We start from the raw sequence: 26421 nt of genomic DNA on the forward strand, positions 1-26421 counted from the left end.
CCCAATTCTTCTTACTAGAGGATACAGCATTAGGTGATGGGTATCGGCAGAGGGAATACTCCTGTGGATGGACTTTCATCTCAATGGAGCAGAGTGACTAAGTTCTTGTCATAATTAGAGCTTTCTACGTCTTTCAGAAATGAGCAAGAAACTTAAGACTCCTTCATTTGATGGTTCTCTTTTGAGAGACCGATTATTTGAAAAGGCTGGGGACACCACATATTCATTTTGCCCAAAATATTGTTCCCTTTCCCTATACTGGTACCATTGTGACATATGAAAACTACAATTTCAGAAAGCAAATTGGAGGTGAAATCCAGTGTCAAGCTCAGACAACACAGGTGGCTCAGAAGGCCAAAAAGATTCTATGTTTACCCAGTCTCTTCAGCCTAACAGAGCAAAGAAGGCAGGCATTATAGCTGGATGGAGAGGACAGGGATCCGGCTAGACTAGAACAAATGCTTAGGAGAAGTCACTCTTGCTTTCACGGTCAGTTCACAGGAATCCTGACACTGGGGACTGTGGAGATTTCACAGTGTGCCCACAGTCTTCATAGGAGTGGGGAGATGAAATGGAATAGAAGACAATGTTCAATACACTTTTCTACAGCAATGTAGCGGTGATGACAGAGCCTCAGCATTTGCTTTTTCCCTCTTTTAGGCACTTTCTTCTATGTTCCAATGCACACAGCCATTCTGATGGGGACATCCTGAGGTCAGAGTTGCAGATACTATGCCATTTATTTGTGGCTCCCACACAAGCTCTCTAGATCCAAGAAAACGCCCTTCTAGGGCCGCTTATTCCATTCTGCTTGCTGGAAAGGGGAAATATCTGGGAATGTTTAATTTGAAGTAAGGGAAGGTGAAGAGCTGGGATCGGCTTGCTGTGACGTCTGTTGATCCTTGGGCTAAGATGGCAGTTGCCCAATTCTGGCTACAGGGTGTCGAGGGTGGAGCAATGAGAGCAACGCCCTCTCACTGGGCCCAGGGGAAGGAGAGTAGGAAGGTGAAGCACAAGGAGGGGTTGGGGGGAAGGAGAAGTTTCCATGCCAGGAAGGCCCTGTCTCTCAGATCCAATGGTGCCAGGCCAAATAGCACAACATTTTTGCATTTTCTGTCCATCTTTTCTACTTGGCTTAGGAGACAAATTGATGTCAGTTTTAGAAAGATCATAGCAATGACCTCCAGATGATTCGTTTTTCTTCAAAGAAGAGAAGGGAAATTCACCCTTATGTAAGTGTATATTCCAAATGCATTAGACCTTTCTTAACCATTGAGTACAATGGTGAACATGACTTTAGATCTGAACCCAAGGGGGATCTACTGCAGAAAAATCCCAGGGATCCTGGAGGCTTTGGCTAACTTGGCCCAACAGAGGAGGCCTGTCTACTCCATCTCCCAAAGGTGCTTTCTCAGACTCTACCCACCACCACACAAGAGCTAGTCCAAGGGTCTTCCTTGCACACTCCTCCACTCTTCTCACCACTTCGGACGCTAAGGTGCTAGTCTGAACCCAGCATCCTCAATCATTCCATTAGCACAGGGGTATAGCACCAACACTAACAGACTCAGAGGCTGGCTCCCTTCTGAACCCTTTCGTATCGATACTGCTAATGAACCATCTCTTCACTGAGCTCTATGGCTGTTTATCATGGAGAACTACACCTACACAGGGAACGTAGGTGATGGGCACTTCTCACAGGAAGGGAAATCAACTATGAAAGAGAGCAAGTCCCTCTCATTTCATATCACAAAGTGGAAAACGAAGGTCAAACTTGTACTTAGGTGGCCACTGGGACTTTCAAGCTATAGGCCCAGAGTATCCAAGATCTGACCACTGACTCTTCAGCGGAAGCTGTCCAGGGGCTCCCTCGTGATGCCACACCTGGAGGCCCCAAATGCCCAGGCTGGCTGGCAGTGGGCTCCAACCAAGAGTCTGAACAAGAAATGCAGGGATATTGTCTCCGACCTTCTGGACAGGACTGCGAGATACCTTAACTGTAGGCTGCCTCAGGTGACAATGGGGGAAATCAGCTAGCAGGGTCTTTTAAAGAATGTTCCAAGTTGGCTTTAGACAGCTTTGCTAGACTTCTCATCCAAGGCTGGCCACTCCTGCTTCAAGGTCGATGACCTTCAAGGTCACAGACCCCAAGGTATAATAAGTCACGGGCAAACACAAGACAAGGAAGGGACAACTTACTCTAGAGCAGGTGAAGGCGAAGGGTCTCCTGTCTTCTCACCTCAAGACCCTGACCCATGGACCGAAAAGCTGAGCTGAGCCATCTCCACCGAGTGTACCTCTGACACACATCAGCAAGGGTTGGGGTGTCCACACTTGATTAGGAAGAGGTTGGGCACATTCTGAACCAACCCAACAAATGAATTGAGACAAAGCTCAAACTTTAGAGCGAGAAATGGGGAGGGAAACCTGCCTTGCCTCATGTGCTCACACTCACCTGGTCTTCCTAAAAAGGACCTTTCACAACAGAGAGGCTTGTCCTCCACTTGCCATTTCATCGCTTTTCTGTCCCTCAGTCACACCCTCAGCACCCACTAGTGCAGGTGACCGCTTTCACGGACTGAGTTTGGGCAAGGAGGGCTCTGCCTCTCAGAACCCTGGTACATCATGGACCCTGTCACCTCAGGAGCATTTCCATCTATTGACAGAAAGCTCCCGCCTGGATCAAACTCAGTGGAGACACCCCGGCACTTTGACCATGGGGGGCAGTCACCTGCTCTGCGCCCCCCACCCTTTGGGTGGCTGTAAACTCATGTCAGGCTCACGAAGCCCTTCCCTTGGAAAACAGGCCAGATTGAAAAGAAAACGCTCATTCTGTTCTGTACAGCAAAGCATTCTATGCTGAGCGCAAACATAAAAACAACAACCAGAGAAGAATTGGACCCAAACCCTTCTTGGTGAGGATGCAAGTTTGCCTTGCATCGCTGAGGATTTTAGTTGGTTGGACTGTGCAAAATATTCTCAAGAAGGTCCTGGCTCATTTTCAAATATTGTTCCCCCCACACACCCCAAAAAAAATATAAATAGCTGATTACGCATCTCTAAAAATGTGTGGTCCATGGGCATGGGCTTTGTGTAGTTTGTATGTAAATGAACCAGCCCGAGCACGCTGAGAACACCACTGCTCACAGCGTCCCCCAGTCTAGACCCAAGCAATCTTGTTCTCGATCGACCCGGCTACATGAGCCATGGGCAAAGGCAACAGGAGCAGCAGAGCATGGACCAGAGTCATCACTAGAGCAATGCTTTAGAAAAGACAAACGGCTGGTTTCTAGGCTGTCAGGATTTTTATAGGGCGTCTTGGTTTGGGAAACAATCACATGTAATCCAGTCTCAGGTCTAAGTCCCATCTGGCTGCAGCCCAGGCTATCCTAGGTCTTCTGTTCCGCTGTTGTTGCTGTCTGGGCGGGGGCGTCGGGCTTCATGATCTGGTACGTGATGAGATATTCCGGGTATGCCTGAGGAGAAGCACACATGCATCAAGGTTGTGGTGGCTCCTCAGTGAGTGCTGCACTCTCAGAGGAGCCACGCTCACGTTCCCTCTGGGGTTTTCTGAGGGTCACACGTCTTGTGGACACGTTTGTACAAACCGGTACAGATAGGGCAATGCACGCTCAGCCAGGCTTTCTACTGTGATCATCATGATTCTTACTCCTCACCCTCCCCTGGTGAGTTTGTACTCACCTGTTAGCACTAGCCGGAGGAGCTGGAGGAGGCTCTGAGGTTTCCCCAGAACAAACCGCCCAAGGATGATGGTTCGCTCTAAATCACGGGGCATTTTTGCTGTCTCCTCTAGGAAGAGGGCCACTCACATTTTTGTTTCCTTCCCCAACAGCCTTCCTATAAGCCTTTCAAGCACAGAGGCTTTTAAAATCTTTTCTGCTCCAGTTCCAAATTCTCTCCCTCCCCCACCCAATAAGGCAAAACCCCCAAACCTATTACAAACATGAACAGTCATAGAAAACAAATCTCCTCCTAAGTCAAAAAAAAAAAAAAAGAGAGAGAGAGAGCAATGCTTCAATCTGCACTCAGAGTCCTTCAATTCTGTCTAGAGGTGAAGAGCATTTTCCATCACGGAGTCCTCTGAAATTGTCATGGATTTGGGGCAGCTAGTGAATAAAGCAGAAGGACCTGAGTTCAAATCTGGCCTCAGACACTTGACACTTACTAGCTGTGTGACCCTGGGCAAGTCATTTCACCCTCATTGCCCCATTTAAAAAAAAAGAAAAAAATTGTCACGGATCATTGTATTGATCAAAGTAGCCCAAGTCTTTCACAGTTGATCCTCATTAGAATCTTGCTGTTGCTATGCACAACAACCTTCTGGTTCTGCTCACTTCACTTTGTTTCAGTTCACGTAAGTCTTTCCAGGCTTTTCTGAAACTACACCCTGCATGGTTTCTTATAGCATAACAGTACTCCATCACATTCGTATGTCACAACTTGGCGCCATTCCCTGGTTGATGGCATCCTCTCAGTTTCCAGTTCTTTGGCACCACCGAAAGAGCTGCCTTCAATGTCTTTGTATGTGCGGTCCCTTTCCTCTTTCTCTGTCCTCAACCTTCTTTGGTCCCTGCTTTCCCCACTGCCGATGACCTCTTCATAGCTAACTCGTACAGGCTTTCATCCTATCCTCATCTTCTGAGGCTTCCTAGACCCTACCCACGGTGGACATTTTCCAAAAACAGGTTCTCTCTTTGTCTTCCTTGGAACGGGTTTGGTGTAGCCGTGCCGGCCTGAGCTTTCCACTGGGGTGAGTTGTGTAGGTCCTCTGGGAGGCTGAAGCTCTCTCATGGCTCTTCCCTTGTTCTCCCAAGATACCACCCGTGCCTCGGTCACTGCTCACCCTGTGACAGGCTGTCACTCGTCCCTCAAAGTCTAACCTTATTCATTCCTCTGGAAGCAATCTTTCCTTTAGCCACACTGCCCTTGCAGCCTTCTTGATACTTCTTCAGCACTCATCGCCTTCACAGGCCAATTGATGCCATTTTCAGAGGGACATACTTTTTTGGGGGTAGTAAGCTCGCAGAGGGCAGGGCCTTTGCCATTTTTCTTTTTGCCCCCCTCCTGGTGCCCACCAGAGCATCCTGAAGCAGGAGGGTTAAGGTAGGTGCACTTCATGAATCTTTCAAGACCAGAGGACATACACAACTCGCCCCAGTGAAAAGCTCAGGCTGGCACGGCTACACCAAACCCGTTTCAAGGAAGACAAAGAGAGAACCTGTTTTTGGAAAACGTCCACCAGAAGAAATTTTGTCACCCTTATCCCTTCAGTGGGCTCTTGAAGCTCCCCCAACTCCTATGTGTTGCAGCCAGGCTCAGTGCCCCAGTTCACCCTCAGCAGACGCTTCTTGAAGAAGAACTTGTCCGAACCTGCTGACTAGCCTCGTGTAGACCTTCACCCTGTGCTCTCGCCTGCTCTTCACCTGCTCAAGACTGCCGCCTGGTCTCTGGCCAGAATTCTGCAAGATCCAGTCTCTGTAGGGGCCCGGGACTGGTGCCCAGTGGATCAGCGTCTTCCTTCTCTCCTCTCTCCCCTTGGGAAACTTGGATCAGAAGCTTTGTGTACTGTGGGTTTTTGTTCTTCCAGACACACACAAGCTACAGTCAGACCCACTTTGCCTTCCCAACAGAGCCGGACGGATGGATGTTTGGCAAATCTCAGCTTCCGCTCCGGCCCATCCTTACAGCCCTGCCCCAGCCTCCTGGGAGAGCAGAAGCTTCCACTCCTCGACTCCAGCAGAGGTCGCTTGGCCTCCCTTTGGCTCACAAGCCAATACCCCAACGCTCTAGTGATCTACAAGTGCCCTTCAGCAGTCTTCTCCCCAAGGCTCTGTGACAGACAGCCTTGGGGAGTGGGAGTAAGTCCTGAGTTCCAGTGCTCCTCTGTGACCCTGGGCTGTCAACATGCCACCTTTTTCCAGGGAACTGACCGTTACTATGTCCTGGACCCCTTTCAGCAGTATGTGAAGCCCGGGAGCCCCTCCTCTGAAGAAGGCTTCTGAGTCCATAAAACTAAACAATGGGGGGCAGCTAGGTGGCGCAGTGGATAGAGCACCGGCCCTGGAGTCAGGAGAACCTGAGTTCAAATCCAGCCTCAGACACTTGACACTTACTAGCCGTGTGACCCGGGGCAAGTCACTTGGCCCCAATTGCCTCGATAAAAACAAAAAACCCAAAAAAACCAAAACTGAACAATGGGATTACACGGAAACCAAGGCCACAAATATGCCACCAGGGAGCTAGTTCCCCTCACCAATGCCTTCCTCAGACCAGGCAATCTGGGTCTACCCTGTGCCCAACATACCTGTTCCCCTCTGTAGATGACGTATTCTGCATACGCGAGACCATTGACACTAGGCCTGCCAATAACAGAGTGATGGCCAGGGGGCGCGTGGGCCATCTTCATGGTGCTGAACTGGAGAAAGGACTTCCCAAGGGTCACGCGGCAGAAAAGCATTTGCCTGTAAAGAAAAGGAAGCACATGGTTTTGGCGCAGAGGCGGATGGTGGCACAGTGGCTGGAATGCTGGCTTGGAGTCAGCAAGACCTAGTGCAAGTCTGGCACCGGGTGAGTCCCTTAAGCCTCTGCCTGCCTCAGTTTGCTCAAATGCCCGATGGGGATGACAACAGCACCGACCTCAACCGACTGTCGTGAGGACCCAACGAGATCCCGACTCTGAAGCACGCTCTCTGGCTGTCCTCCATGCCTACAAGTCTCTGCCCCCTTCCCTCTACACCTCCTGGTCTCTCTGGCTTCCTTCAAGTCTGAAGGAAGCCTTTCCTGGCCCTTACATGCTAGCGCCTTCCCCCTCTTGCTTATCTCCAACTGATCCTGTCTCTCTCTTGTCTGCACGCTGTCTCCTCCACTGGACTGGGAGCTCCTTTAGGGCCGGCCCGTCTTCTGCTTCTCTTGGCATCTTCAGTATCAGGTGCTTAATAACTGTTGGCTGAATGATTTTTATAGGCATCGTCTCATTTGTGTTTCAACAGCCCTATGAGGCGGGTACTAGAGGGATGAGGAAACGGAGGTTCCAGGACGTCGGCTGAGTCACCCGGGGTCACACGGTGTGAGAACTGGGATACGGCCTCCAGTGTCTGCTGACTCTCAGTCCCGTACTTTCCCCCACAGGCCACGACATCTTCTCTGAAGACCACCTCCCCACTTCCCCTTCCTCGTTCAGGACCTGTCTGGGTGGCTGCAGACTGTTAGGAAGCAACAAAAGCAGACACTCACCTGTGACAGATGTAACAGGACCTGTCTTTGTGTGTGGGGCAGCCAGTGCCACCTCCGATTCCATAAACATACTGGTTACTTTTAGAAGAATTCTCTGCAAAATAAATGCCAGCACCAAACATGCCCCCTATGTAGGCATGTCTCTCATCAAATCCTTTGTGAATAATGGCATTAATGAAAGGAGAGCCTAGGAGAGAAGGAGACCAAAAAAGCTTTTGTGAGCCTCGCTGCTCGGTGTTTGAGCTGTGCCATCTGGAAATGACAGGCCTCAGGGAGGCCTTACCTGGTGGAAGGTTCTATTCGGGGAGATTGTAATCATGAGAAAAGCCTATTCCCCATCCAGGACTTTTTGGGGCTCGACAAAGGTGGCCATCATAGAGACTGTGCAAAGCCTACCTTGGCATGATACAAATACTTTGACTGTTGATCCTACTTGGAGTCAAGTACAAGGCATCTCCCTAGAGTGATTTTCCTTTTCCCTAGCCTGATTTGTAACTGAAAGGTTGCAAAGCATCAGACTGATTGGATGCGGTCAAACATAATTCATCCTCCTCTCTCCCTTCTTCATCCAGAACCGCAGGGTGTCAGCATGCCTACCACCCTCCCAGTGCAGATACAGCCTGTCCTGGCTGGGTCTGGAAGGTTTTGCCTAATTCTCTGCAGACTATCTCTCATCAGCCATGGAAGGAAATGACTGTCATGGTGGCCTTTTTGGTTGGACTCCCAGAGGTGTACCATGGATGGAGCTGCCTCAACCAGCTCTTTCATTGACTTCCCAGAAATGCAGCTTCCTTCCAAGATACAACCACTGACAAAATTCTGCTTCACTATTAGTTGTTTAGTGATAGAAAGTCAGGTATACAAGGAGGAGACCTGAATTTGAGAAAGGTGTTTGCCATTCTCATGCAAGATGCCCTGTGCAGACTCTGCTTAAGAAGAAATACAGAGGGGCAGCAAGATGGCGCAGTGGATAGAGCACCGGCCCTGGATTCAGGAGTACCTGAGTTCAAATCCGGCCTCAGACACTTGACACTTACTAGCTGTGTGACCCTGGGCAAGTCACTTAACCCCCATTGCCCCACCAAAAACAAAAAACAAACAAACAAAAAAAAGAAGTAAGAAGAAATACAGAAAGCTCCCCTGACAAAACACCTTCAAACAGACCTAGAAAATATACCAGACCAAATCTTGATTGGGAAATCCAAGAAAAAAGAACCACAGTGAACCACTGTTCCAGTCCAGGTTAGAAAAGGAAGACAGACAGGGAGGTCTGTGGACGCTGGGGCCAAGTCCTAACCACAATGTGCCGTGCACACGACTCTACCACAGAAGATCCAAACTGGTACAAATATCAACTCCAACGGGCAACTCCCTTTGTCATTACCCAACTCCAAATCCTAGATCCAAAGGAGATGGAGGAGGGGCTCTTTTTGGCCTTAGGCTGTGTCCTGAGCAAGCCCAGAATGAAGAGCAGCTGACTGGCCCCAGGAATACGCAGGGATGCAGTTCCAACTTCTAGCCCAGTCTGAGCCTCCAGTTGAAATTGGAACCTGCAATTTTGTCACTCTGGCTGACAGAGCAAGTCCATGAACCTTTTGTGTAGACCCAAACCCAGCTTGGAAACTTGCTAAGCTCAAGACCACTGGAATAGTGATCAGATTATGCCTTGGATCCCGGAGTACTGAAAGCTCACAGGTGCCCAGTCTGAGTTGTCCTGAAAATCCTGGAACAACACAGCAGCCACAGGACTAGCCCAGCCATTCCCCCTCACAAGTATGTGGACCTAAGCCCTGATGTAAAGTCTGATGTCAGGAGGCAGGCTAGAAGAATGAGCACCAAAGAACAAGCAAAACAAAACACCACAAAAAGCTCTTATGGTGACAAGGACTCAAGCGCAGAGGAAAAGAATGACCTCAAAACAGCTATAAGAAGAGCCTTATTAAAAATACAGCTTGGGTACAATTTCAACTATATTTCCTAAAAGAGATGAAGTACGGACGCTGTTGTTTTTAAAGAGACAGAAATGTTTGTATAGAGGAAAAAAATGCTAAAGAAATGAGAATTAAGGAAGAAAGAATTAGAAAAGGCTGTAAAAGATGACACGACTTACAAGACCTTGCTCAAAAAATAAATTCCCTGAAAATTAGAATAGGCCAAACAGAAGCTAACGACTTTAAAAGAAAAGGTAAGGTATCTGACATAGCAAAAAACGACTGACGTGGAAAAGATTGACTAGAAATAATTTAAATGTCAATCCATCAATCAATATTTATTGAGTGACAACGATGGGCCAGGCCCTGTGCTAAGTGCTAGGGATACAAAAAGAGACAAAGATGGTCCCTGACCTTAAGGACTACCCAAAAGCCACGAGTGACACGTTGGTATACTACTGACGTCAGCAACAGACCACTCAACCAACCAGCTTGAAGGACCGCCCCTTTGGGGGAGGGAGGGAGGAACTAGAAGGTGGACGCTTGCTCATAGAAGAACTCTCTTTTTGGTGAGGAGAAAGCAGCATGGCAGGAGATGGACAAGGGAGGTTGGGGGGCGGGGGCGGCCGAGGGCCCTCTTAGTCATTCAGACACCGGCTTGGTGGTGAGAGATTTCACGTGGGCTGCTGGGAAAGGAAATGGTTTTCTTTCTCTCTGGCTATACTGAATTAGATCTGAGCTAGGATTTCCATGCTATAAGGAATCTGTTCTCAATCTCTCTCTCTCTCTCTCTTCACTAACTTATAATATATATTTTAATAAATCTTTTAGCCAGCTTCCCTCCAAGACTGGGGGGGGGGGCGGTGCAGATTAGAACCTATAATTTAGATTTTAAACACCACAAAAAATTAAGGTTGAGTTACATCATATTTCAAGAAATGATCAAAGAAAACTGCTTAGATTTCTTAGACCCAGAAAGAAAAAAGCAGAAACAGAAAGAATCCACTGGTTACCTGATGCAAGAATCCCTAAAATGAAAACTCCCAGGAATATTATAGCCTAAATCTAGAGTTTTCAGATCAAAGAAAAAATGCACCCAAAAAGAATTCAGATACTGAGAAGCCATAGTCAGGATCCAAATCAAGTAGCCGTTGTCTTTAAAGAGCGGAGAGCCTGGAATTTAATATCCCAGAAAGCAAGGGATCTAGGCTTGTGGCCAAGAATAATTTAACCAGCAAAACTGAGTAAGTCCCACAGGGAAAAAATATATGCTTAATGAAATAAATAACACTTCTAAGCATTCTTGATGAAAAGACCAGCGTTGCAAAGAAACTGTGTAGTGCACACACAGTTGGTCACAAGAAACATAAAAAAGTAAACAAGAGTGAATAAAAGATTTAACAAGGATAAACTGTTTACATTTTAATATGGGTAGAAGATACATGTGTCATCTCTAAACCCTGTCACCATCAAGGGGATAGAGGGAATGTAATCAGAAAGCCCAGGAGTGGTTTGGTTGTGTTGATGATCTTAAAGGAAAGGAAAGGGAGCAGAAAAGGAATATACTGAGGAGGGGTGGAAGGAGAAGTAAAGTGTTACAGAGGAAAGGTTGGGAAGAGAAGCTGGCCCTTGAACTTCACTCTCATGTAAACTGGTCAAAGGAGAGAAGAATGTAGAACAGGTTGTGTACAGAAACACATTTATTCAACACAGACATAGGAGGGAAAGGAGAGAAGGGAGACGTGGGAGGACAGATCAGAGGAGGATCCTAAGTAAAACAAACTAATTATGGACAAAAATATTTATGGCTCTTTTTACGGTGGCAAAGAATTGTATACATGCACGCAGACATGCATTTGTGACAGAATACTACTCCCAGTCACACTACAGTAGGGAAGAGTCTGAAAGGCCATGGGGCGGCACTAAGGTAGGTAGGAAAAGATCCTACAGAGAGAGACACTGTAGGAGCAGAGAAGTTGGCTGATGTTGTCACATCACGCATGATGACAGTGGCATACTCGGACCTGGGGGAAGGCCTGCAGTATGCTGACCAGGCTCTCTGTGGATTTTCAGAATCAGGCTGCAGGAGACAAGGATGATGAAGGAGGCGCTATCTATAGTGGTGGCCACAGGGCCTTGGTCTGAGGCCAGTGGGCTCAGGGGAAGTCACGACACTCAGACACTTACTAGCAAGGGGACCTTGGCAAATCACTCCATCTCTTAGCCTCAGTTTCCTCCTCAGCAAACAGATGGGAGTGGACTCAGGATCCTATCTGTGGGGCTCAGGAAGTCTCTATAAAGATGCCAAAGTCAAACCCCTCAAACAAACCACAAGAGAGTTTCTTCTGTGCAGAAGATGAATAGAGCTACAAGGTAAAAGGTCTGTTTGTTTAGCTCAGGGGTTCTTGGCCTGGGGTCTCTGAGCTTGTTCCCTAACCACAGATCTGCACTTTTTCTCTTTGGCCTTCTCCAGACAGCAAGCCCCAGGATCCCTGCGGCTCACAGAGGTGACGAGCCCCTGCCTTGTGCGGGTGGCACCGAGGTCTGGTTCCAGCCCCGCTTCCCATGCCCAACCTCTTGACCCTGGGGCTCTGTCTGGCAACACAGGATGGAGAGCATCCTCACCGTGGAATAGCATGCGCTCATTGTGATGGTTGTGGTTCTCTTCGGACACCTCCTTCTGTCTGTGACAGAATCGTTCTCGTAATTTCTTGTTCACGACCTTCTGAATCTGCAGCGGTGAGACAACATCAGGCATGCACAGTTGGTCAAATATGTTTGCAAACTGATATTGTGAGACTGAGAAGGAGAAAGCATCTGCCTGACATTTTACTACTTAGCGCAATCATTTTTGTTCCAATAAAGACATCTTTATGTCAATATGTAACACTGATTTTTGTTAGGAAGTGTGACCAGACGAGTCTTGGGTTCAAATCCTACCACAGACACTTATTAGTTGTATGACCAGTGGCAAGTCACCACTGCCCACTATGCCTCAAGGAACTCCCATGAAGCCTCGGCTTTGCAGGTGATGTGAGCCGGTGGAGGGAATGCCCACGCCTGGTCCTGCTCGTGGCAGCTGATCCATGCCCAGATCCCTCCCCAGGTCCTGCCCTCTGGCCCTCCCATGGGGCTTCTACAGCTCCAGGGAGGAGGGGGGAACCTGTCCAACGCCCTGCGGTCAGCAGTCCCTTGCTCTCTCACACCGCTGGGCCAGAAAGCTTTTCCTCCCTCTGCCTCTGCTGGGTCGTGGTCACAGCACACCCTCCTTGCTTCAAAGACCTGCTCAGACCGTTACTGTAAGCGGCAGCAGACAGACGCAGACAGACACAGACAGACAGACAGACAAGAGAGGTCCTCCCCATCCCAGCCCCCACCCCCTGCGGCAGCCAAGCTGACCGAGGCCACTGTCAGCAGACACCTCGGGCTTCTTGCCAGGCTCGCCCCGAAAGCCTTCCTGCTTGGAAGGACCCACCAGAAGCACAGCCACCCCCTCCACCCTCCCAGGCAGCTGAAGAGGGGCAGGAGGAGCTTTACAACAGTAAACGGGAGGAACCTGTTTTGTACCGTTCTTATTCTATCAGGTCATCCCTCTAGGAACAGAGGAAGAAACGTGGTCTCATCTCTAGGTGAGAGGAAGCCACAAGAGATGACCCTATATTGAGAGTCAGAATTCACCTGGGAGCCGTCCCTGCTAGAGTGCCTCAATCGGTCATACTCTTGGTACGAACCCAGGGGTGTGTCGGTGGGTGACCCCGTGCACCCCTACTGCTATCAGCCTGTGGGGGGCACGGGAGGAGGGGAGGAAGCCCTGTCTACTGTTAAATGGGGGTGCTTGGCTCTAGGTGGTCTCAGCCCACATGGAGCACAACATCGAGTGTGGATCTCACCAAACTCACCCTGATGACGTTGTATCGGTTGAAGATACCTCCGGCATTACCTCCATCCCTGTGTTCTCTGATTGTACTCTGCATCTGTATGGAAGAAGAAAACAGCCCAAGTGACGGCATCGCCCAAAGGCCCAAGAACTCTGGGAGGCATCACGTTGGGGTCATGGAGCCAGCCCAAGCTCCAAGTGTGAAGGTGTCTTCCTGGACCCCTTGGTCTCCTCTCATCCCTTCCAACATCTCACCTCCTTTCCCCTGGGTGTTAAACATGCCAAATCACATGAAGGCGCTTGGATCCATATGCTATTACAGATCCACAAACACTCCTCTGAGTCCAGGGGTGGGGAAGCGAGCAGGGAGCAAGCGGTCATGGCAAGATGCCGGGATTTTAAATCCTGCTACCCTTCTGCCGGTCCACGTTCGTAAAGGCTCTGAAGAGAACGGCCAAGCAGAGGAGTAAGAACCGTCATACCACAAGACTCTCCATGCCTGGAGAGAGGGGCTACTTTGTGCTGGGTTCTTATTTCAGAAAACACTTCCCTGGAAATCGGCATTCTCTATTGGTCTGCTGTCCCTCGTCTAAAAGTGAGTGCCAGAAATGCCAATCCTGTGGTCACTGCGTCCATCTTTGGCTAGGTCCCCTAGGTTTACTGCCTACCACCACCTGAGGGACAGATTATGGCCCGTCAGTCAGGTGACCCATTGTCTGTCCAGGGTCTCTACCTGTGAAAGACCAGCTGCAAGGCACCATTCCATCCCTCTGCGGAATTCCGCTTTTGTAGAATTTGTGTGGCCCCACAGAGTGACCGGACACCTGTTAATGGGCAAATAAGCCAATGGGCTGGGGGGAGGTGTTTGCCATTGATCGTGCGAGGGGGTGCCTGATTTTCAAAAACAGTTGAGAGCAGTTCGGGGCAGCGATGCTCTTGCTGGGCTCCTGTGTGAGGGCTGCTTCCACAAACAGTCTGAATCGGGGTTTGCATCTGGTGTCCCCGCTCTCAGGAGTGCTACCATATGGCACAATCACTGTGGGGACGACGCCCTCTTACTTCCCCCCTGAGTCACACGCTGCTATTTTGGAGTCTGTAAATACGCTGCCCGTGGGAAGGACTCAGTACAATTCATTCTGAACTTGCCAGACTGAACACATGGGGAGAAGCTGGCACAGGACACCGTCCACAATTCTTAAGAGGGCGGCTCCACTGACGCACTCAGTGTTGATCTGTCAGAGGGAAGCAAGGGGGCGGCACGTCCCCCCTGTTCCCAGGATGCATCTGGTTCAGAGATCTGGAGACTCAAGAGCTAAAACCTTCTACAACCCACCTCCCTCCACGGGTCTGGAGAGCTTCAGACATAGCTGTTGTTTCCTGGGGCCACGGAAGGTGTTCCTGGTGTCATAAATGGATGCCAGAAAGCACTGTGCAGTGCAAAGGGGGCTGCACCTGAGGTCAGAGCCCTGGGTTCAAATCCCAGTTCTATCCTTTACCAGCTGGTGTGGCCTTGGGCAAATCACTTATGTTCCTTGGGCCTCAGCTCCTTTCTCTATAAAGCGAGGAGTTTCAATGACCACTTAGGTCCCTGCCCAAGAGCTTCACGTTCTGCCGGCCTTCTCTGTTTCCATCAGTGCTCTAGTCTTCCTGTTCCGGCTGCTCCCTTCTCTCCTGCGGCTCTCCCCCCACCGCGTTCTTCTGGCCGTCCCCGGTGCGGGCAATGCCCTTTCACAAAACGATGCTGCCGGCAGCTGAGGTGCTCCTAGTTTCCCTCGTTGTTAACCAAAGCTAAGCCAGTGGGATTCGAGTGTACATGGCATTTCTCCGTGAGGGTCCTTTCGACTTTTTCTTTGCTCCAGTCTCAGCTTCTTTTCTGATGAGAGGCGGTGGGTCCGAGCGCCACTGCCAACAACAACCTGGCTGCTCCTCGCCTACAGATCCCCCAAAGGAAGGAAGAGGAGGTGCAGATCCTGGTCCTCAGCACCACAATGAGGCAGTCCCTTTGAAACCACTCGGTCTTGAGGGCCACCCGAGACTCACTCCGTCCGTCCATCCGTCACCTACGACCTCAAGGTCATTCTCTCTTCTTTATCCTAACCTGGCTCACAGAGTTCCTCTTCATCCCCAGCCTGCCCTAAGAGTCACGGTGTGCGTGTGCGTGTGCGTGTGCGTGTGCGTGTATGCGTGTGTGCCTCCCCCAGGGCCCCAGTCTTCCCAAGTTCCAAGAGCACTGACTCCCTTAATTCCTAGGGCCAGAGATCTCCACTGCCCGCCTTCTGCTGCCCCCTTCCTCTGAGCCCAGCTCCAGCCCTACTCTCCTCTTCCTTCACAGGCCAGCGTGAATTCTCTCTCTGTTCTCCTGCCCCCAGCCTGCTGCTTGGGCCCGACTCTCCTCTCTTCCCTAGGCCATCCTGACAGAGCCTGCCCCAGGGCAGCATCAGGAAACACAACATGTCTTGTTCCTGTCCCAGGTCACGACCGCTCTGAAATCTATGCAGAGATTCTGGGTCAAACCCTGGCCTTATAGGTTACACGGCCTCTCTGAAAGGGCCACCGTGCAGAAAAAGGCATGGACGTAGTTTGCTAGGCCCCAGAGAGGCAGATTTTGGCTCAACCTGAGGGGGACTGTGTAAAACTGGACTCCATGGCCTCAGAAAGTCCGGTCCTTGTCCTGGAGGTGTTCCAGAGGCTGCTGGAGAGAGGATCCTCAGGGTAGATGGAGGCGGAAGCAGAGGCTCTCTGGGGCCTGGCCACACACTCTACACCAAACCCACCTGTCCCTGCCAGGCCTTGCTCCATCTCCATTACATCTGCATTCAAGCCTCTTGGTGTTCGTGAGGACTCCCCGGATTGGCAGAACTCTAAGTGATATGCACTGGGCCACGGGAATTAGCACTGGGGGCAGCTAGGTGGTGCAGTGGATAAAACACTGGCCCTGGATTCAGGAGGACCTGAATTCAAATCCGGCCTCAGATACTTGACAACTACTAGCTGTGTGACCCTAGGCAAGTCACTTAACCCTCATTGTCCTGCCCCCCCCCAAAAAAAAAACAAAATAAGAATTAGCTCTAAGTAGGGATGCTTCCAAGGGTCCGTCCCCTCATCGATGTGGACAATCCACTAGGGCCTTGGCCTGCTTGTGGGGTCGCCCATCAGCTGGGAGCCGCTCCAGGGCACTGTAGGCACCCAATTTGCTGTCCTTTGGGTCAGCCACAATGAGGGTTTCTCATAAAAAACAGCAGCCGCCCAGAGTCAAAGCTAACTTCCCGACTCTAGTCCAACCCATTCCCTTCCTTCTCTTCCCTCTGGGGTCCATCGGCAGCACCTACAAAACATACCTAAACCAAGCCCCAACGCACAGCGGTTTAATCCACCAGAACCCAAGCCCCTTGCTGCAAGCTTGGCACTGTCCTGGTGCGGCACAGAAATGCTTGCTGATTGACTGACTGATTAGCACATTCTTGGAAATACATCACCTCTTCTTCTACTGACTGATACTCCTTGTCGTCCGGAGCAAGGTCTAACAGGATCGTTCCCTGATTAACACAGTGAAAAGTCAAGTAAGGATTGGTGCCTACAAAGGGAAAAGAAACAGAGCCCGTCACCCTTCTGACACCCCTGGAACTTGGGTTTTACAGGCGACACCCAACATATCAAGTAAACCCCTCCAAGTCCCCCAACCACAGAGAAAACGCTCAGGACCAGGCGCTCAGGCTAGGAATGGCCTGATGTGTGTGCCGGCAATGACCTAAGGCAAAGCAAGGGCCTTCCACTGCGGCTGGGGTAGGGGCCGATTTACTCATCTTGTCTGGTTTTAAAAAGGGGAGCCCGGAAATGAGACTGTCCCCACTGATCGCCAGTCTGTGGCACAGTCCCTGTGGTCCCCTGGCCCACCCAGTGCAGGATCTGACCCGACCTGCTGCTCTCTCCAGTGTGGCTCTCAGGGGATGTGGCCCCGGCTCTGCCAGCGCTCTCCGGAGCTCTGGGTGTGGGTCACTGCCCGTGGTCAGGTTTGTCGCATACCAGGGTGCCAGCTTTTGGCTATCCTAGTCCCCCTGGTGGAGTCTCTGGCCCAAGGGCACGCCTCTCTGCTCTTCTCCAGAACCCTGAAGCAGCAGGGAATGAGCATGCCCCATCTCCTAACTTTCTCCATCCCTGCTCACTGCAGGGCCGCTGTCTGCGGCAGCACTCTCCTGACTGTCGGGGATTCTGAGCCACGGCTCAGGCGGGCAGGGGTGGCTAGCGCTAGGATTTTACAGTCTGCTCATATCCTGGGACCGCCTGGCTAGCACAGGGACCAGGCTGGGCCGGTCATCCCTCCGGTATCGGATCGTGCTCTTAATTTCCTCTCCGTGTGGAGTGTACTCACTGAAAACGCTGCCAACTGTGCTGCTTCCTCCTTCGCTAGCTAGCTGGTTGGTACACTCACTCCTCTGATCAGGATGAGGTAATGGGAAGAGGGCTAGATTTGAAGTCAAAGGACCTGGGTGCGAATCCCAGCTCTGCCACTTCTTGGTAGACCTTGGGTAAGTCACTTTCACCCTCTGGGCCTCAGTTTCCTCATCTGTAAAATGAAGAGGCCTCTGAGGTCCCTTCTAGCTCCAGCTCGTGGAGGACACGGCCCTACGCTTACAACGAGACTCCGGAGAAGCCGGAGGAGGCAGACCCAGGGGCTGCGTGTGCCGATACGCGGCCCCCAGAGCGGGGCCCGCTCCTGCTTTGTTCAGGCTGGTGCCGTGTCAGCGGGAGAATCACAGGATTTTGCTTACGAGTCCTCTCAGAGGCCGGGGAGGGAGGCTGCTGAGGGGAGGGGCTGGTGTGCACAGGGAGTCACAGGGAACCCGTGGCTGAGCCAGAGTCCACACCGGGACCCTCTCCTGCCCCGCTGGGATTCCTTCCACTTGGACCCACCCTCTTTTTTCTACGACACCACGGGGTATCTCAGGGGTCTAGAGAACACCAGCTGGGACTAGAGAGGCAGCGTCTCAGAGGTCATGCAATCTGGTCCTTCCGTTTAGAGGTGAGGGGACTCGGGCCCGGAGCGGAGAAGGGATTTGCCCGAGGTCATACAAGTTGCAGATGGCAGAACCGGAACTCGGAGCCTGGCCCTCAGACTCCAAACCCAGGGGTCCTTTCGGTGCACCACACTGAGGTTAGTTTATGCATCGGAAAAGAGCCAAGTTTCCCCAGTGACTTATGGAGAAGAGGTTTTAGAGTCCTGCAAGGGGCCAATCGCCTCCGTTTCCAAAGCGGGAGGCAGCTGCTCAAGGCCACACGGGGAAGACGCAGAAAAAACCCAGCATTTGCACCCCTGGCCTGGTACCACCTGATCCCCAATGGCTACACAGAGGAGATGCTGGCAAAAAATGGAAGAAACCAGTGGGCTGGCCCCTAGAAATGAATGGTAACTCCCAACAGCAGCTGAGGGGTGCAGGGGACAGACCGTGAGCCTCAAGTCAGGGAGGAAGACTCGATGGACCCTGGCTAGCTGGGTGACCCTGTGAAAGTCACTGCTCCCCAAAGGGCTGTAAGGTCAGAACAGCATCGTCCACATGCTGAATCACAGCATTGTTCTCATAACAGAGCCCTGGTCGGCAGGGGCTACTGTTATCCACACTTTACAGATGAACAAAATGAGGCAGAGAGGTAAAGTGACACGGCCAGGGTCACACAGATAGTCTGTGTCTGAGGCAGGAGTGAAGCTCAGGTCTGCCTGACCCTAAATCCAACACTAAGTACAGGAGACTCAAACAGGAAAAATAACTTTCTTGTTTGCTCCCCCACCTCTACCCCCTTCTGTCTCCTCCTCTGGGAACCCTCATCAAAATCAGCCACTTCTTCCACAAAGAGGCAGTCAAGTCTCTCCTACGACTCCACCATCTCCGGGATTTCCCTGAACAAAACAGTCACTCGGGGCCAGCCGTCGGAACCCGAGGTCCTGGAGGGGAGGGGCTGCCTGGCTGGTGCATTTGCGTCCCCACGGTTCTGTGGCCTCCGTGGCCTCCGTAGCCCCGGGGCTGGGCACGCAGGAGGAGTTTCAGGAATGATTCCCAGTAACACAAACAGTCCGGGTGCCGGGGGGGGGGGGGGGGTTGGCATCCATCCGTCATTAATATCTTACCTTGCTGCCCTCCTAAAAGTCTTTCCACCCCCTTGATTAATTTGTGACGATGACCATATGCATTGATGCCTATTTCTTTCAGCTCTTCATGACCCATATCTGCCAATACATCTAGGGTTATCTGGGAAAATGAAACAAAAATTGGTATTACTCAGGATACACCGGAACGTCACTGTCTGTGTGTCTGGCAACTGTTCCCACAGTGTTCCCACTGTCCTCTATTGACCTTTTGGTTCTTCCATAGGAAGCACAGAGAACTCTTATTGAAAATTCGTGCCTCTTAAAAATGCACTGAATGATATCAAAGTTGTGTAATGATTTTAGTTTTCTTCAGCTGTTCCTGACTTCAGAAATGTATGTGCCCAGGTAGAGGCCAGAAAGCCAAGCTCATTTTGGGAGAAGGGTGGCAGAGGAGATCCGAAGCCAACACACCTTTGGTACACGTCACAGCAGACAAATCGACTGCCGAGACTTTAGGGTGCCTCTACAGAAGGAGCGTCCCAACAAGGGGGACAAGAGCCCCCAGGTTACCCTTCAGCAGACCACATCTAGGACGGGACACCAGCAAAGCCAGCAGAGAAGACAACCAGCAAGGCCCTTTATGCTCTGACCTCAAAGGAGGGGGTGCTGAAAGATGCCCCCTACCCAAAGTGGGGTGGGGTAGACCAGAGCCAGAGCATGCAAGCTGTTTTTGTGCTCAGGAGCTGGGCTGCCATGGGAGGGAAGTGAGTGACTGTTGGTCGCCTCAGAGGGAGCTGGGTCTGGAGCCAGAGGGTGAGGGGCTGCTGGATAAGGTGAAGAATGATCTATTTAAATTAATGTCTAAAAAAAGGGGGATGCCATGCAAAGGGTAAACTTCAAGTGCCCTCTGTCTCCAGGCAGGGCTGTGCTCTCACTCAAGAAGAGACCACCAGAGTCTCCAGCGCTGAAGGGCCAAGGCCAACTGAGGCCTGGCCTTGGGATGGACAGACATTTAGTGAGCGAGCGGGGCTCAGGGTAGGACCAGAATCCCCCTGCCGGCTGACGAACTCCCTCCACCACTGCCCTGGGATGAGGATCCTAAGAAGACTAGGGCGGAGTCTGAGAGACAAGAGGAAATCCACACAGACTAATGCAGACTGAAGAACGTCACAGCAGACACAGCGTGTCCCCGATGATCACAGTCATGTGAATGAGACAATGCCCAAAGACACGTGACCTCAGCTGGCAGCTGCCCCAGGAGAAGAGGTGGGAGGGGCGCTGTGGAAGCTGCGCGGTCAGTGGACTGACAGACGTGGGGCCTGGGGAGGAAACCTCTAGGAAACGAGCATTGCTCCAAGAACAGAAGTCGCCGGTAGGAGGGGATCATCTTCCTAAGGAACAGGTCTGATCGATGTGTTGGGATCCTGCTCCCAAGCCTTCTCTGCTGCCTTGGAGAGAGACCTTCTGTGATCTTCCCCGCTTTACTCCCCCTCCCTCTGTCCTTCCAGGGGGCTCTCACCTCAAACAGACTTTGTGGCTGCTAGCTGAACTCGCACCCGTGGGCTCCGGTATGCACCGGCCCCCACACCCAGAATGCATGGTGCTCTCCTAGGGGCCGTCCCCCAACATCTCTCATTGTCAGTGCTCATTCTTCTCTCAAATGCTCCCCCAGGATTCAGTCTGGTTTTTCCCCTGGATCCTTAGTTGCACCTCTCATCATACTCACAGGCCAGAGAATAATTCCTGGAGGGCTAGGACTGTTTTATTTCTGTCATTCTCCCCCACCCCAATAGACACTTAATGAGTCTTTGTTGAATTGAACCGACTGTGGACCCCCAAATTACCCACAACATCCTAGCTAGTCTTCTACAAACAATATATTGGACAGAAAAAAAGCAGCTTTCTCCAAGCTCTGTGGGGTGGGGGAGCGGTAGGAAGGGGCCAGAGGCCCTTTCTCCCACTAGGATCCCCAATGTCCCAGGAGGCTGGTGGCCTGGAGCACAGGAGCCAGGGAGGGGCAGTGTATACTTGGCAGCTCTACCTGCATGTCAGGGCCCAAACTGGAGGGCAGAGAGCTGTAAGCTAAGCACTGCCTAACCCGGCTTCATCCAGCTCTCTCGTGCCTCCAGGAGTCAGGTGTGCTTCCTGTGTGCTAGGCTCGGCAGGAAACAATGCTGAGAAATGCCAGGACGCGCCTTCCTGTCACTTACACTCTAGCTGATCACACCGTCTAACTGGTGTGACATCTAGTTGTTGGTGATGGGGAGGGCACACACTGAGAAGTGGCTACTCCAACAGGAACGAGATAGACGTGCTGAAAGCTATGCTTTGATGGCTAGGCAAGGACAGCCCGATATGATTCAATACAAAGAAAAGTATAACCATCTGCAATAGGCAAGATTATTAAATGCAATACTCTACTTATGGATCAGGAAAAGGAAATAGAAAAGAATCAGTGAGACTTGTAACTTCATATACCAGATGAAACAGGACAAAGATGGTGCCAGGACTCAGTGTCAAAACACCCTCAGAGGCCAAAAGGAACTCCACCTATGGACAACCAGATAGCTGTGCACTAGGAAGTAAATCATGGAGATGGAGAAGATCTGACATAGGGCCCGGAGAGTGGAAAAAGAAGCCATTTAGCCCAACAGCTTATGGGTGTGAGAGGAAGGGGGGATCGCCAACTCACTAAATCTTGAACAATAATGTAGAGATGCAGCCTCTGAGAAAAAAGCGAGATGGTTGATCTGAAAGTTATACAACGTGACACATTACTGTTGCAGCTAAAGGAGAAGCTAGGCACACTGTCCTAAGAATGGCTAGTAAATTACTTAGCATGGCATCTTTAACAATTATTATTATTAATTTTTTTTTTTTTTTTAGTGAGGCAATTGGGGTTAAGTGACTTGCCCAGGGTCACACAGCTAGTAAGTGTGTGTTAAGTGTCTGAGGCCGGATTTGAACTCAGGTACTCCTGAATCCAGGGCCGGTGCTCTATCCACTGCGCCACCTAGCTGCCCCTTTAACACAATTATTGACAGTATACATTTACTTGGACTGAGACACTTCTAGTCGATCAAATAAAAATGTGCCTGAATCTGAATGTGGCATGTGCTGATGGTGACTTCCCCAAAGGGGATCCACCCGTGGAATGTTTAGCCACAGATGATCACACCTTATTTAAAGGGATCAGACTGCTGGATGTATTCTTTTTTTTTTTTTTTTGGTAGGGCAATGAGGGTTAAGTGACTTGCCCAGGGTCACATAGCTAGCAAGTGTCAAGTGTCTGAGCCCGAATTTGAACTCGGGTCCTCCTGAATCCAGGGCCAGTGCTTTATCTACTTTACCACCTAGCTGCCCCGGATGTATTCTTTCATCACCATTTAGTCTGAAGTGCCTCATGCATCCAAGGGGTAAGAGAGTAACAGCACATCTTAAAGTCACACTTTTGTATGGGAAATGCGTTAAGCGGAAGGGAGAAGCATGGTGGCAGCATGCCTCTCAGAAAGAAAAGCCTTGGAAGAAGGAGTGAAAAGAAACAGGCCAGGAACAGGTTTCCTGCTGAGGTGGGTGCGGAAGCTCCCGCCTCCGACAGCCCCAGACATAGAGAAGCAGCTTTAACACAGATGAGGGAAGTGGCGCAGAGGCCTGCTGGAGGGGCAGCCTTGACAAGGCCTCTGCTAAAAAGCAAACAAAGAAAACTACTGATTTTTCTGTTAATTCTCTCTCTTAGAAATAAAGAAGGTGGGGGGAGGAAAGGGAGGGAGAAAAATTTGGAACTCTAAATCTTATGAAAATGAATGTTGAAAACTATCCTTACATGTAACTGGAAAATAAAATAAATGTTTGTTGCTAGGAAAAAAAAAATTAAAGAAGGCAACAAGGGGAATGGTCACTTTGAAGTTAAAGTCTGACTAGAAAGGGAAAGAAAAATCCTCAACGAAATGAGAGCAACAGGAAACTCAAGAGAAAGTGACTACCCTGTCCTCCCTTTTAATAAAAGAAGGAAATCCTGGGCACAGGCAGTCAGAAGTACAGGTGATAGAGGGATGGATGTGAAGTCAGAAAGACCCAGGTTCAAATCCTGCTTTGGACACTCAATAGCTGTGTGACCCTGGGCAAGTCACTGAACTTCTCTGGGCCTCAGTTTCCTCTCTCTATAAAGTGGGAGTCATAACAGCATTGACCTCCCAGGGTGGAGGTGAGAATCCAAAGAGAAAATGCATATGAATTCTTTTGTAAACTTTACAAGGATATCATGATGCTGGTTATTATAAATGTCAGCCATAGGAGACATGTACTTTTGAGTTTAAGAAAACAGATTTTTTAAAAGTCCAAATGAAAGACAAGTATGAGCCTGTAGCCAAGCACTAAAATGAAAGATTGCTTGAGAGTCATAGGGTGCTCTCCAACTGAAATTTTTTTGGGGGGGTGGGGGGGGGAGGGCAATGAGGGTTAAGTGACTTGCCAAGGGTCACACAGCTAGTATGTGCCAAGTGTCTGAGGCCGGATTTGAACTCAGGCCCTCCTGAATCCAGGGCTGGTGCTTTATCCACTGCGCCACCTAGCTGCCCCCCTCTCCAACTGAAATCTGACAATACAATCACAAATAACACTGCTAAAGATTAGCTGGCGTGGTCATGCAGGGAGCTGAGGACAAGTCGGAGACAGGGACAGAAGCAGAAGAGCACAGCCAGTAACAGCTGAGAAAGGAGTGATGGAGGCTCGGAGAATTTAGGAGCTGTGTGCTGACTGGGCCATGGTTTTCATCAGAACACTCACTGACTTTAGTCTTTGAGACTATGTGGAGGACTAAAATCCAGAGGACAATTTTCTGGACACAAGGAGAGAGCGCTTTACTCTCTCAGTAGCAAGATGCTTGGAGGGAGGAATGGAGAAACATCACCAGGTGAGGGGAAAGAAATCAGAATGATTTCATTCTCATTTCTAAGGCCTAACAAAACAGGAAAATGAATCCCCCAAGGGCACACTGGTTCCTTTAAGCATGTCTTTCCTAAGGTGTTGAAATCACTTGCAGATGTCATCATGAAAGCCCTCTCATCAACCTTGGATAAAGCACAAAGAGGAGACATGCAAAAAGGCCAGAGAAAGGCAACTCCCTTGATGTCCAAAAAAGGAAGGAAAGCTAAGCATCAAAGAGTCAGATGCCCGACACCCAGCAAAAATGCAGGAGCTGCTCTAAGAAGGGTTGATGTGTGACTGTGGCCTGGTAGGCCATGTGAGAGCTCCAAGACAATGCGAGGCAGCAAACAAGTCATTCAGTACATCCTTGTGGACAAGATGCCCACTAGGGTACAGTTAGAGGGACAGACGGCTGGTTAATTAGCGCCCTTACACCAGAGCTCGACTCCAGGCCTCCATCATGGCTGGGAGGTTACCCACAAGCTGGCATTCAGGTTCAGGGTCAGATGATAGCCAGCCTGTGCTGTGCTCAGTTCAGAAAGCCTCATGCCAGGAGCCATAGCAAGTGACACACCGCCACCCCCCTCCCCCTCGTCCTCCTGATCTGCCTGTCTGGTAACCATGGAGATGAGTTTAGAAAGGAAGCTGCCTGAGGCCCATGAACTTGCACTGACATTTGTGCTGGCTTGCTTGGGGAGAAGGACTGAGTGGAACCCCAAAAGGAAGGAAGAGCGCCCGGCAGTCCTGTAGCACGTCTCCCTGGTGTCGCTGAACAACACCCTTCTTACCTGTTCGGTCTCAAAGATATCCCGCAGGTGTTCAAGGCCCAGGCTTTTGAGGAACTGGCTGATATTCATGTCAAGCCCTGTCACTGCAACAACACAAACGAGGGAGGGTCTCTTAGCGAGGCCTCTGGCCATCCCACGGAGATGCCGCAGCTTCCTTCTAAGCTGGGGAGCTGGGCCCTCAGGGCTGTCACCCGCTTGGCCTGGCCAAGAAGCTGCCCGTGGATTCCAGCAGGACCCAAGGAACGAAACACAAACAAGGGTTTCCATGGAAACCTCATCTGGGGCCAATGGGGGGTGCACCTTCACCTTTACCTGTAACTGCGGGCTTTTACCTACACCACGCAGCCAGACCACGACAAACACACAATTTCTAACTGGCTTCGGCTCACGCTTTCCCTCGTCTGAACCCCCCTGCCCCCCAACATTGCAATCCACTCTGAGCTCAGCAGGTCAGTGACCCATCAGATAGATCTACTAAGAAGAGGGGAGGCCCCAGAGATTTGGCAAAGATGCTCATGAAGCAGATCATTATTATTTTCATTAGGTCAGTACCACATGCAGTTACTTCTCCATGGACAGGCCACCTTCAGGGGACATTTCCGCAATTTCCAATTTCCATCAGGAAAGGAGGGGCCTCTGGGGTGCTCCTATTATTTTTCACACTGTTTCCACAAGTGCCCCGCCCCCCCCCCCCAGTCAGCTTACCTTCCCCTTCTTTCCTCTGTGCCCCCGCTGCTCCATCCCCAGCATTGGAAGTCCCTCCTACTGCTAATTCTGCCAGAGGGCCGGCGAGGTTGTCGAGGCTGCTCGCAGCAGAAAGACAGGATGGGGTGGAGGCTGGAGAGATGAGGGAGGCACTCACAACAGTAGCCTGAGGCTTGAAACACGTGGGCAAAGCCTCTGGAGGCATGGCATCGATCAGCAAAGCTCGGATGTCATCGGCCTACAAAAGAACAGACACGGGGGCTTCAGAAACCTCTTCCTCTCCTCAGCAAGGTGCTCCTCCTGCGGGTCTTGGCCAGAGGCCACCCCCACCTGCCTCCCTTCTCTTTCTGTTTCTGGCTTTCGCCATCTCTTTTCCTTTAACAGCGTGTTTCAGGGGAAGAGCTGCCTCTGTGAAGCTCCCCAAGTGGTCATGATGACGGCCTCTATTTCAGATTTCAAGGAGAGTACCGTCACTTTTTTCACTGTTCAGTAAGACCATCTCTAACTGTCAAGTTGTGTTTGTTTTTTTCAACGGGTGCAACAATTTTGGAGTTTCAATTTCATTTTAGTAATGAAATGCACCATTAAGACCAGATTTTATAACTGGCCAGTTTCTTTGTTAAACTGAAGAGGACATATGGTTTCAAAGACCATTAGTTATTCTGACTCAGTCATTCAGGTCAACACCCATGAGCTTCTCCAAGGAGTGCAGGGGGAAATGGTCACTCAGAATGCATGGGGCACAGTATTCTTTGGATCAAGCCAGGATTCAGCAGGGAACTTTTAAAAATGGCTTGCTTGAAATGATGCTTTAATCCCTCAGTGAGCTTTCCTGCCTTCATAACAGGGCAGGTTAAC

At 50.6% G+C, this 26421-nt stretch overlaps 1 protein-coding gene across 1 annotated transcript in view; it reads right to left on the bottom strand.

Annotated features, from left to right (window-relative positions):
• TNKS (tankyrase) overlaps positions 1-26421 on the bottom strand; it is a 216640-nt gene continuing 190219 nt past the window's right edge. Inside the window, exons 21-30 of the mRNA XM_043972387.1 lie at positions 25564-25801; positions 24859-24941; positions 19184-19304; positions 17432-17626; positions 16539-16636; positions 13085-13159; positions 11811-11916; positions 7255-7441; positions 6326-6482; positions 1-3476 (exon numbers count right to left, since the gene is read on the bottom strand). Coding sequence (XP_043828322.1) covers positions 3390-3476; positions 6326-6482; positions 7255-7441; positions 11811-11916; positions 13085-13159; positions 16539-16636; positions 17432-17626; positions 19184-19304; positions 24859-24941; positions 25564-25801 — 1347 coding nt within the window. The 3' untranslated portion in view covers positions 1-3389. The remainder of the gene's footprint in view (positions 3477-6325; positions 6483-7254; positions 7442-11810; positions 11917-13084; positions 13160-16538; positions 16637-17431; positions 17627-19183; positions 19305-24858; positions 24942-25563; positions 25802-26421) is intronic.

The sequence above is a fragment of the Dromiciops gliroides genome, chromosome 6 (genome assembly GCF_019393635.1).
Source record: "Dromiciops gliroides isolate mDroGli1 chromosome 6, mDroGli1.pri, whole genome shotgun sequence".
In the NCBI taxonomy this organism is placed as follows: domain Eukaryota; kingdom Metazoa; phylum Chordata; class Mammalia; order Microbiotheria; family Microbiotheriidae; genus Dromiciops; species Dromiciops gliroides.